Consider the following 13182-nt stretch of genomic DNA (forward strand, 5'->3'; position numbering starts at 1 on the left):
TATTTTAAACACTAATTATCAACCAATCACAAAATTATTTAATTAATTTTAATTGTTTAATCAATCAGAATTAATTTAAACTAATCTTGTGTGGTCGACCTTACCTAGACACAATGCATGTTGACCGTGCATACTTAATCATGCGATATCTTTCGATCCGATGTTTCGATTTGAAAACCGAAAACACTGTTGTGACCGTTAGAATCTCAAGATCATTTTTATGATATGCAATGAATGAATTAATGCATATAATGCAAAGACAAATTGATGCATGCTATGCAAGAACAAATTGATGCATGAAATGCAATTATGATTTTTGGGGTACATGGATGGTCATTCAAGTCATTCTCCTTGATTAAATCATGGGTGCAAAATTGAGTGTCTACAATAACATATTACACTTAGCAATGATGTTTGAACCTTCCGCTAGACGTAATTCGGTTCCAGGAGCAGCTTTTCTTATGCAAAGAGAAGTACAATGGTATAAGGTATAATATATTTTGACTTTATCTATTTATATATTTTTAATATAATTTCAATGATGAGTTGTTTTCAGTTCTTTTATGATTAATTTTCTGACACTCTTTGTAAACTCAATTCTAAACTAAAACGTGAGAATGCGTGAGTGAATAGGTGACTAAGGATCCACGTAAATGTCAGAATGTGCAAGGATAACTACGACTTCAATATCCCACCAACAAGATAAAGAAAATGAACGGAAATAAGATAATTAAAAAGGGAGGGAAAATCATAAACTGATAAATAAAATATGGAAGTGAAATGAAATAGAGTAAAAGGTTGGGTGGTTTCATATTCTAATTCCTATAAAAAATAAAAAAAAATAAAAAGTCATTAAATTTCTAAATTAAAATAATAGAACAATTTAATGTACAGAATATAATAATTGGTTATCTTTTATAATATTTAAACTATCTATAACAACGTTTTTATTGATTTGATATATTAACTCTTGTTTTCTATATAATTTTAAAAATTTTGAACATTTTATATAAAAGATAATTACTAATCTTTTATCAATTTGATATTTTACAAGCAAGGAGATATTATGTGATTTAATTAATTCAATTGTGATTTTATAAAAAAAAATGAATAAAAAAAGTTATTAAAGTGCGTAACAAGTAATTAACAAGAGTTCCACTCCATTAAGTTTAAAAGATACAATCTATTGAATAGAATCAAATAATATAAATTAGATGAAGCTATATAAAACGGTGTACAATTTATACCATATTTCATATTATTAGGTCTTAAATTTATAACATTGCTTCGATTAAGGTTTTTGTCCATATCTATTATTTTGGACAGCAACATGACAGATTAAAACATAAAACAAGTGATTAAACTCTACATTTCGCTTAAGATTTGTTTATAAGTCAATTTTGCAATTATTGATTAATAGAAAGCTTGGAGAGAAAACTACATAGAGAGAGAGTCAAAAAAATCAAAATTGATTCCTTAGTAAAAATACAAATTTTATAAATGGCTTCCTTTTTTTTTGTACTCTATTAGTGTCCAAAATAACATATATGAATAAAATATATGAATACAGGCTTCAAATTTAAATGATTTCACAAGTTTATGACTTTAATTAACAAAATTAAAAACTTGAGACATAATCTAAAAAAGTGTGTAAACTCTAGTACTTTTTATGTAATTTCACCTATGAATTACAAGAGATAAAACCTATAGAGTGCCATATTATTATAGTTTATCCTATATACTAGGCCTCTCTCTCCAAAAATTTAAAATAGAAAATAAAAATTCCTAGATACTAGGCCAAATAGGCCTTGGAGCCCAAGGCCAAGTCGTAACTGTCATGATTCAGAGTATCAATACACTTTTTCACTGTACTTTATTATCCTTACATTACAATGTTCTACCTTTATATACTTGCATATCTAGGTATTTTTGTATTTTTGCATTATTTAGTGTGCCTATATAAAAGAGAAAAGTATTCTTTCACACTCATTCACATCCACTATTTTATAGTTATATACATAATTGATGTAAAAATTTCCACATTTTAACATATAAAAGTGAATGTAAAAAAAAAAAAAAAAATGTGAAATAGCACATGTGTGAAAATCAAAAGCCATATAAAAGTAACTCGTATAATGTACACAAAACTCAACATGCTAACTTTCAGGCATTCAATCTTTCTCACTTATTAATCCTATAAACTTTTCATTTATAATAGAAAGAAGCATTCTTAAAAAAAGGAAAAAGATGCAAAGTTACAAAGTATTTAATTTTTTTTTTTTATATATCTTAAGAAATAGTCTTTATGATTTTGTTTAATAAATGCAGGAGGTGGAGAGCATTGTCCATCCTTCCATATTAGAAAGGAAAAACTCAAATGGTAAAAGACCTCGAGAATTGTTTATAGCAAGCCATAAAGAGTTGGTGAAAGGAGAAAAATGGATGAAGGGGACAGCATCTTCTTGTACAGTGGTAGCTGCTCTGATTGTTACCATTATGTTTGCAGCAACAATTACTGTTCCAGGTGGCAACAAACATTATTCAGGCTTTCCAATTTTCTTAAATGAGAAGGTGTTTATGCTCTTTATAATATCTGATGCTTTGTCTCTACTTTCTTCCTCAACTTCATTGTTGATGTTTCTTGGCATTCTCACATCATGTTATGCAGAGGAAGATTTCCTTAGATCCTTATCCATAAAGATGATGATAGGCCTTTCCACCCTTATCCTCTCCATAGCAACCGCGATGATAACACTTTGTGCTTCTCTTTTTATTATTCTACAAGGAAAATCATGGGTGGTCATTCCTGTCATTTGTCTTGCTAGTGTTCCAATTACCCTATTCGCATGGATGCAATTTCACCTTCTTATTGACATGGCCATTTCAACATATGGATCAAGGATCTTAGGCAAGAAAGTGAAGTATGGGTTGTAAGTTATTTGTGGTACAAGGTGATGTTAGAAATTATTATTTTTGCTTTGTTTCAAAAGATAATTGACGAACTTTCCTCTTGTGATGGATACCGTGTGTTTTTATTTTTATTTTTTTTTTCATTTTAGACTTTTTTTTAATCTTAAATCAAATAAATCATAACTCCATTATATATTTTCACTCTTTATATTATCGATTCATTTTCTAATTTAGTTATTTATCTTGAGCAAGGATAGTGTGATTCCTAATTCGAATGTAGATCTTTACCTTTTGAAGCAAAGGTAGTCTAATTAAGATACAAAAGTATCGATATCCATCACTGTCACGACCCAAACCCAAAAGGGTCCAAAGCATGAGAGAAGAACCACTAAGGGTGAGAACATAGGAGATTTTTTGTTTTTTGTTTCTTTTCTTCTCCTTTACACACGATAAAAATAAATAATCATACTAAAATCTCCACCTTACAAGTCGGAGCTCTATAACACATTTACAAACAATAACTAAAATCATGTACCTCCAAATAATACATGAATATATTTCAAAACTCCAAATGAATTAACACAAGGTTATGATCCTTCCTAGAACACGCAACCTAAACTGTAAAATCTAGACCTACTATGCCTAAGGCTAACAAACCTCAAGAGCCCAACCTCTAATAGGATTAGCTATGGCCTCATAAATTTAGCAAGTTGAGTCACTAACCATTTATAGCATAAATCTCCCAATTTAATATAGCATTGCAATCACCCCGACGTGTGGCTAATTTAATTGTAAAACTATTGGAGGGTGGGATTAGCTAAATTTCAATAAGTAGCATAATTAATGGGGGCGGAGGAAAGGCAAGTTTCATGGTGTTATAATTTGGGGATTTCCACGAAAATCAAGAAAATTCATTTTCATTGGTAAAATGACAAGAATGATTGAAATAATACAGCACAAAGCTTTCTCAAAATATTTCAACATGAAATTACATATTATATATTGCGAGCTATCAAAACACTATTCCAAAGCCTGAAAATCCAACCCAAGGCCACATGACAAGCCAACATAAAGACATTAGGTATGCCACGAAGACATCAAGTTATGCCACAAAGACATCAAATATGCTACGAAGACATCAATTATGCCACAAAGGCATCAATCCGCCACAAAGATAGGGTGCCAAGATACCATTGTCACAAAGACTGCAGCATCTGGCTAGGTAATCACACTTGTCATGGCACAAGGGTAAAAACAACACAAAGCTCATAATTAAATGAAATTGAAACTCGTAGTTTGTTTCCAAGTAGTTTCATAAAACCTTTGAATATCCAAGCATTTCACAAAGTCCTCAAATTTTCTCAAATCATTTCTTGTCAATAAGATTTTCTATCAATTTTCCAAATATCACAAGTCAAGATAAAACATCTTTAGAATTTGCAAATAATGCAATAAATCCATAAAATCCATTCCCAAGAATTATATAAAAGATGCTTATCTTTTCCATGCTAACAAATCATGCATTTCCCCATATGCATTGACAATTATGATGCACCTTCAAGGCTTTATCCGTTTTCCATAATTTCTTAACTAACAATAATAGTACACATAGTATGCTTTTGGAAACCATGATTAATGCTTCAAAATGGGTTTAACCATAAAAATGCTAGAGTGCAATAATGAGTCTTTTTATTTCTTTAAAAAAAAAAAAAAAAAAATCTCATTTAGAAGCCACTTACCTTGAGAAGCCAACCAATTTTACCTCAACCGAGCACCACCTAATCAAGCAATCCAATCACTAGGTCCATCACCAAGATTCTTGAAACCTAGAAATACAATGATCAAGCCTATCAATAACAAGGCCTATTGCAAAGTACCATCAAACTTTTCTCCATAGGTCGAAAATAGTCCCCTAAAATCAAATCGAGGGACTAAAGCCTAACTTGACTATCCCAAGGCATCTATTCCCAAAGGATATCAAACAAGCATACAAGTGATCCAAAGGATCATAACACAACCAAAGCATTTTAATATACTACAGTAAACAATGTGCATTTATTAGATAACATTAAAAAAAAATAAAAATAAAAAAATCACTTCAAAATAAAGGTAGTATGTCTCAAGAGTTTCCTTCTGGACACCAATTGATTAAACCAAATCATTATTGAAATTAACTAAGGCACATGTCACGGATTTACAAGCCAATCCACTTAACAAAGGTTTGAAGTAAATTCCACAAAATCTCAGAGTTTTCATCGCACTTTCTGATTCACTATATAGCAAGCTAGCCACTTTGTGAAAATCATTAGGTCCATGAAAAATTATTCAATTAACTTAAAATTAAATAGGGATAAGCTCTTAAATGTTTAGTATATACCATCAAAAATTCGGCTCAAAATAATTTTTATATAATTTACTAGAATTCACTGAATGTGGCTGACTCAAATCTGTCCCTGACAGGTTTAGGGTCTCAAAAGAAGAATCATTATAATTATTCTACTTAACCAAATGCTTTGAGAGCTGAATCAAGTAAAAGATATATGAATTAGCTTTCATTATAGCCATCTTAGGCTTCCAAATTCAATCTATGGTGGTTATTATGAACTTTTAACTACAACTTGTGCGGAGTTTCTATAGAAAATAAATTGCGTATTAAGTGTGGTCAAATGGTCTTTTTGAACACCAAACTCCATATCCCCTTTCAAGAAATATCATATGTTCATCTTCAACAAACCTTTATATCATTGGTGCTATACATAAACACCAGAATTTTAAGAAATTAACACAATAAGTGACCACAAAACGAAGTTTAGTAGAACTCATACAAAACCATAAATCGAACAAAACTAAAAGAAGCATCTCACACAACCCAAAATCTGAAGCTTGCACTACCCATTTTTGGAACATATTCAAGAAGAAATACCCATATCAAAATATCATCCCTGCCCAAGAGATTGACTCTATAGAAGTGTTAGACCATAACCAAAATAATAAGGAAGTGGATATAAGAAAATTTCACCTTTACACCACTGTTTCAGCAACTCAAGGAGAAAAGCACTTGCTGCCTCCATTAAAATGGAGTAGTGCTGGTGTGGTTTAGGTTGCTTTAAGTGGTGATAATGGGTGGTTGTGAGTAGAGGAGGCTTGCAATGGGTCAGCCATGAGGTGGAGAAAACAGGAAGAGAAGAAGAAGCTAGAGAAGAACATAAGAGCATCAATATCCGGCATGCTAAAATTTAGCGTCAAACCCCATAAATCTTACATTACGCACACTTCCAATTCTAAAAAATTTTACGCTACAGTACCATCCTACTTTTATGATGATACTGTAGCAAGATGGTATTTTTTAAAAATAATATTTTATTGGGTTTTGGGTTTTTATTTGGGTATTAAATTTTATTTGGGTATTGGGTTATATTATTTTATTGTGTATATATATTATTTTAATGTGTTGTATGGTAAAATAAAAGTTGGGATGTTGGGTGTATTGTAAAGTGATATAGTATAATAGATAAAGCAGTTTTTCAGAACGTAAAATTGAATATTTTTTAGAAATCAGATGCTAATGCTTTAAGAAGCTGGAGAAAACCGTATGGATCCAAGGAGGAGGCTGTGCCAATTGTGGACCATTAACTACAAGTATCTTGAGAAGGCATTTACCACTTTACCCTTAATTTTCTTCACTTCCTTAATTTTCACTAAGCCCATTGCCACAAATCACATAAATGTCATTACAAGCTTTAGACACTCAAAAGACCTCTGCAAAATAATTAACCACCTTAATGAAAAAAAAAAAATCACTTGATATATTAATCACATGTAAAATTGCTTAAGAAAAAGGCTTGGGTGTTACAGTCACTAGATATTATAAAGGACAAACTATTCTATACTATATTAATTCCTATCTAAATTCAAAGTTATGGTGACATTCAGCATTTTATTCTGTATAAAAATCGAAGAAAGTAATTTTTTTTTTTTTTTTTTTTTACAAACAAGGGTGTATAGATCTCTTTCAATATCTTACTATTTCTTTGGGGATATACAGTTTCCCCATCCCACATACATCAGGTTATTGTAGATAAGAATCTCATGAAGTGGTCCCAAGATATTGACAAGAGGTTTCAAACCCCGAGTCTCATTATGGATTTATAGTCTTTTTTAGATCTTAAATATATACCATTTAGTCCTCTATTCCTTTATATGGATTGCTTATGTGAATAATGAAGGGCCTATAAGATTTTTTTTTTTTTTTTTTTTTTTTTTTTTTTTTTTTTTTAATGTGCGAAATTATGCATGTGTTTCCTAAATTTTGGTTCAGATTCTATTTTATTCCATGAAATTTTTTTTTCTTATAATCCTCATAAAATATAATATAAGAGACATACCCTTTTTTTACCCAAAGAAAAAAAAAAAAGAAAAAAAAAAGACATACCTAATTTATCTTTTCGTTCCCTTCCCATTATCATATGGCTAACGGAGTGCTGATATAACCTCTTGTTTACTTGGTTTTGACCATAAATGGTAGGGCAAAATGCGGCCAAACAAATTTCATGTGTTACACTTGGATCCCACAAACAAGAGCGAGACTCTTTGAAAAAAAAAAAAAAACAACAAAAATGCATGAACATGATGAAAATCAAAAGCCACAATAATCTTCTATATATTTCCAATAAACATAAACAAAAGAAATTAAAATTAAAAAGGCAATTAATAATTCGTTGAGAAAACAAACAATTAGAGGAAATTTTGATCTCCAACAACAATCACTCTTTCTCTCTTTTAGTCTTAGATTGAGAGAGAGATGATTGCAGGATCGAATTTTGTAAGCAAGTAATATAATGGAAAAGAAACAAAAAGACTAACTTGAGCACTAAATTATTTTAGGAATAAAAATCACATAACCAAGAATAAAGCTAAAATATTTTAGGAATAAAATAATTTTATATACAATTTTTTTTTTTTTTGAAGTGATATACAAATTTTTTTTAAATATGGTACATGTTTTATTTTATTCCTTATATATATATATATATATATATATATATATATATAAAGTTCTATTCTCATACTTGAAATTCCACTTTCGTCGATGTCTCTAAATAAAATACATATTTTAGGGGTGAAAATAGAACTTAAAGTTCTAAACTATTATTTAGGGACAAAAGGATATAGTTAGGTTTTATTTCTATCTCAAAATATCAATTAAATCTGAATCTTAACAAGAGTGGACAAAAGGACCAAATGTATAGTATTGGTCGACTACGGATTTTATGGGACAAACCTAACCTTTGTTTTGGGGCCATAGCGACATGTGTGCAAAAGGGAGGTGCTTTATTTTATTTTTCCATTTTAGGAGTAGTTGTCATCATAGAATTCTAGGTGTAATTGGTCACCTTTTGCCGCACATCAAGAATACATAGAGAACTATGTCAATGGTGATTTCAGAAAATTTCTTCTAGTTGATGATGAACCTTTGGATATAATGGGCAAGGGTGATTTTTGAATCATACTCTTGAGTGGAGCTATATGGAAAATGCAGAATATTAGGCCAGACCCAGATTTGAAGAGAAATTTGATTTCTGTTGGATAGCTTAATAAGAAAGGCAAGTACTTTTGTGGGTGGTAATTAAATAGAAAGTCACCATATATAACATGGTCATGGCTCGTGGAAAGAAGATGTGCACTCTCAATATGATGACCAAAAAACAAGAGGTTCAAGTATGAGCATATATAGTAGGATTATACTCTTAATCATTTGAGTAAGAAAGAGATGAAGATATTCTTGTAAATATTTTGAGAGGATTTTTTTTTTTTTTTTTTTTTTTTTTTTTTATACAAGATAGAATTTCTACTCCAGTCTAATCTAAATGTATATGTATGTAAAGCTCCCTCCTAGAGACTTGAACCTCGACCCTTGTCCCCCACACCCCACAAGCACTTATACTTGTGGAGAGATTTTGAGAGGATTTAATGTCTTGGATGTGTCAGTTGGGTCAAATATCATGGGAAAGGATGAAGTGTTAACATGACAAGCAAAATAAAGAAAAATATTTTGATTTCTAGGACTATAACTTAGTTTAATTTAACCTTATAAAATATGTTTGGCGGTAATATAAGTTATTAAATTATTATGAAATATGATTGAAGGTGATTAGGAAGTAAACTAAAAATTAAAATAGATCATGATGGTGTCAAGTGGCCATTCTCCCCTTGCTCCAATTAGCTATCCTTTATTAAAGACTTTAATAAATTATATAATTTTCTTTACTCGGAATATGATCCTTTGAACAAACGCATTTTTTATTCTACCCTTTTATCCTCTCCATTGTATACTCTGATTCTTTATAAATACATTTTCTTGTTTTAAATTTTAAAAAATAAATCTTCAATTAATAAATAGTTCAATTAATGCCATGAACTTTTCCAAACATTTTAATTCATGGCCCTTAAGTGCCACAATAACCAAAAATCACATAAATTGTGACTAAAAGCCTAAAATCCACACATATATATTTGATGTGCAATTATAAGAACTCTAGTACACTATATGATAAGTGTGAAATTATATAATAATTAGTAATTTATGTACTCTCACTGAAATATTTATAATAAATATAAATATTACAATTTTTTTGTTGAGTAAATATTTAAATGATTAATATGTTTTACTTTAAGATACAGAAGTATTTTATATATTAAAAATACTACTCTAAACTCAAAAATAAAGATTTAAAAAAAATTAAAATACTACTCTAACTAAAATTGGTTTTTTCTACATTTTTTTTTTTTTTTTTTTTTTTGAGGAACTGGTTTTTTTTTTTTGGCATAACTAAATTAGTTAAAACTCTTTTTTTTTTTTTAAGTCCAAAATACTTAAACGTTAAAACTTTTCCAATCATTTGTAATTAAAATATGAAAAGACTTGAGAGCCGAGGTGGCTATTCTATTTCTATAGCGTAATTATGATTTAAGTTGTGTTAATTTCTATGATTAAACGCTCTTTGTCTCAATGTGAAAGAAGTCTGGACTTGCATTGCACCTATTGCTTGGTTCTCTCTTTGTTTCAAAAATTCATTTTCATTATCAAAACACAAAGCAACAGAGAGAAAGTAAAGCTTGAATTTCAAGTTTGTAACTGAAATTTTCTATTTATCAGAGTCTTCTATTTCGACCTGTAAAGCTTACCTGTTCTGGCTTCTTTGAATAACATCACTATCATCATAGAAACAAATTCTGAGAACTGAGTTTTTTATTTCTGTACTTATTGAACTAGATTTCAGGGTTTGATTGCAAATTCGTTTTACACCAAAAAAAAAAAAAAAAAAAAAAAAAAAAATGTAAATGGCTTATCATAAATTTATAAAGCAATGAAATTTGACTACTGGGCTATTTTATTTTATTATTGATTTGAAGTTGAATGGTTTATGTTATTTTACTTTCAGGTTTGGTTATATTTTGAAGCATCAGAAATATTAATAGAAAATCTTAGGTGTTACTGAGTATTGGGTTTTTGGTTGCAAGTTCTAAGGGTGTGGGTAAGTTGCTTATCTGAGAATTCAAGTTTAAGAATTGTGAAATAGTAGTTTGAGCATGAGTTATATCATTACCAAAAAGAAATCATTCAAGTGTCGAACTCAATATTGGATTTTGGGTTCTAGAGGGAAGGAGTGGTGGTTTGAAACTAGTGTGTATTATTTTCAGTGGCTTTGATTTCTATGTATTTAATGTTAAGTAAAAGATGTATAGCAATTTTAAGGAGCACGCAATAAAGTACATGAAGAATGTAGTTTAGGAGGATGATGATGCCGGAAACTATAGCAAAGCATTTCCGCTCTATATGAATGCATTAGAGTACTTTAGGACCCATTTGAAGTATGAGAAGAATCCAAAGATTAAGGAAGCGATTACCCAGAAATGTATGGAAAATTTGAAGAGGGTAGAGGAGATAAGGACCATTCTTGATAATGGGGGGAGTGGGCCTTCCCCTAGTGGTGATGCAACAATTGCTAGCCAACCAAAGACAAAGTCAAAGGGAGGAGTGGGGAAAGACGAAGAGGATCTAGAGCAAGCAAAGCTTAGGGCTAGCCTTGATAATCAACCAAACATGAAGTGGAGTGACGTGGCCGGGCTTGAGAGTGCCAAACAGGCATTGCAAGAGGCTGTAATACTGCCTTTTAAGTTTCCCCAATTTTTTACTGGTTAGTTCCTTAATCATTATTTTTAAGTTTTGGGCTAATTTGCTTTTAGTTTGGCAGCTTTCAATGTGAAAAAGCCTGATTTGGTTTATGGTGACACTTGATACCTATGAACATTGAAAAATATGCCACTGGTACCATATATTCAAGTTAATCAGTTAGTCGAGATCGTATTACTTAAATTTATGACTTTCAAGTTTTGCTTTTGCCATGGAAAATATACAAATAAATCCCACCAGAAACAACTGAAAATATGTATGGAGAAGACAATACAATCAACAGCTCATGTCAAACGACAAAGCAAAATTCTTATAGTTAATTGGGCTTATATTCTGTCAGTTGAATTCAAAAAGGCTCAAATATTGGCCTCTGATGGCCCAGATTATCAGCCCAATTCTTTTCTTTTTTTTCTAATGAAAAGAGTATCAGCCTAATTATGAACATGAAAGAATCAGCTGAGTTTAGAGAAAGGTAAAAAGGATATTTTGAGAGCTATTGCCATTGCTTCACTAATTTTTTAGATTTTGGACAGTGTATCTTCCAATTATTATTATCTATATATATATATATATATATATATAAAACTGAAACTTTTGAAGCTCCCATAGTTTTCCACGTCAGCATTTATTTATTTATTTATTCTATTTTTTAAATTTCAATTTTTTTTTTTCAATCTTTTATGCGACTGACTCTCTCTAACTATATGCATTCTTAAAACCCAAAACCCTAACCTTTGACCCCTCTCTCTCTTCGCTTTGTCTTGGGTCCTGTCGTTTCCCCTTTCTCTCTTTATTCCTCAAACCTCTCTCTTACAGGCCATCCTCATTCACTCATTCTCTCTTGCTTTGCTCGCTCTTCGCTGATTTAAGCGTATTTTCAGGTAATCTATACGGTTTCACATTGGATCTGAAATTTTCTGCTTTTTTTCATTAAAAAATATACAGATTGCATTAGACGGTTGAATTAGAACTTTGTTTCAGAAAATTAGGGTTCGTTTTCTTATTCTTCTATTTCTTATTTTTTGAGATTTTCGATCAAAATCGCATAAAGTTGAGGAAATACTCAAAAAGTTTCTAATGGCTATCCATGATGTTACGAGCAAAGGAAAAAATATAGTACTTTTGGCAGCGAGAGTAGACAACCCCAAGTATATCAGCTATTGCTTGAAAGCAAGTTACTCAAAGATACAATGCTTCAAAAATTGGATGATAAAGGGAACAATGCATTGCATCTTGCAGCCAAGCTAGGAAAGAATAAGTCCTGCTAGTTAATTCCAGGGGCCGCATTACAAATGCAATGGGAACTCAAGTGGTATGAGGTATGAACTCAAAGCCAACTTGACCTTGATTTTTATCAAATAGCTTAACAATGCATTCACAAGCTTACCTGAAATATTACGTGTTAGAAAATAATGTTGGCGTGCTACTACAGATTAGTCTGTTAGTGGACAAATCACTTCCTCTAATATAAATTAAAAGTAGAGATCTTTACATAGATCTTTACATATATGCAATTCTACACATATTTGTGTAATATCAAGGTGGTGGAGGTGTTCAATATGTGCCGGTCAGTTTATACTTTATAAGTCATGCCTTTCAATTAATTGAAGCACACTGTCAACATCTTTTCTCCATGTGTTGGACTAGAAATTTAACTAGGGTTTTGTAAATTTTGTTCAGTTATTGTTCGGCTTTGATTCTGATTTGATCATTTTTTTGTTGGATTTTTTTCGATGAACCGTTTGGTCTTCAGTACTCATTTGATCTGTTGAGTTGATTTTGCTTTTGAATCCGTTTGATCTATATGTATATCTATGTTCTGTTTGTGTGTATGTGTACATACTATGTTTGCATTTAAGCTTCGTTGAAATTAATGCTACGTGTTTCATATTGTTCTGTCGGTTTTGTATTCTGTGACTAGGTTTCTGCATTTGTATGGTTGGCTTCAATGTTTTGCTTAATGAAATGATTTGATATTTTCTGAACTCTGTTTTTAGTTTTTAACTACCTTGATTTAAAGCTTTGAGAACTTCTGATTTGTTCACTTGATTGTGGTTTACTTTTATGCCAAAATGAGT

The 13182-nt window shown here is 30.7% G+C and overlaps 1 protein-coding gene and 1 pseudogene across 1 annotated transcript; both read left to right on the forward strand.

Annotated features, from left to right (window-relative positions):
* Positions 1 to 362: 362 nt before the first annotated feature.
* Positions 363 to 2934, forward strand: LOC115979737 (ankyrin repeat-containing protein ITN1-like). The gene is made up of 2 exons (XM_031101802.1): positions 363 to 488; positions 2329 to 2934. Exons 1-2 carry the CDS (start codon positions 363 to 365, stop codon positions 2932 to 2934), a joined length of 732 nt encoding a protein of 243 aa, XP_030957662.1.
* Positions 2935 to 10709: 7775 nt separating this feature from the next.
* Positions 10710 to 11134, forward strand: LOC115979739 (annotated as a pseudogene).
* Positions 11135 to 13182: the final 2048 nt, after the last annotated feature.

Source organism: Quercus lobata, chromosome 3 (genome assembly GCF_001633185.2).
Source record: "Quercus lobata isolate SW786 chromosome 3, ValleyOak3.0 Primary Assembly, whole genome shotgun sequence".
Lineage (NCBI taxonomy): Eukaryota > Viridiplantae > Streptophyta > Magnoliopsida > Fagales > Fagaceae > Quercus > Quercus lobata.

Excerpts from the sequence above, each read along its gene's own strand:
- LOC115979737 (XM_031101802.1), top strand. The coding sequence starts at position 363 with ATGGGTGCAAAATTGAGTGTCTACAATAACATATTACACTTAGCAATG. Across the intron at positions 489-2,328 it reads GAGAAGTACAATGGTATAAG|GAGGTGGAGAGCATTGTCCA; the intron begins GTATAATATATT and ends TAATAAATGCAG.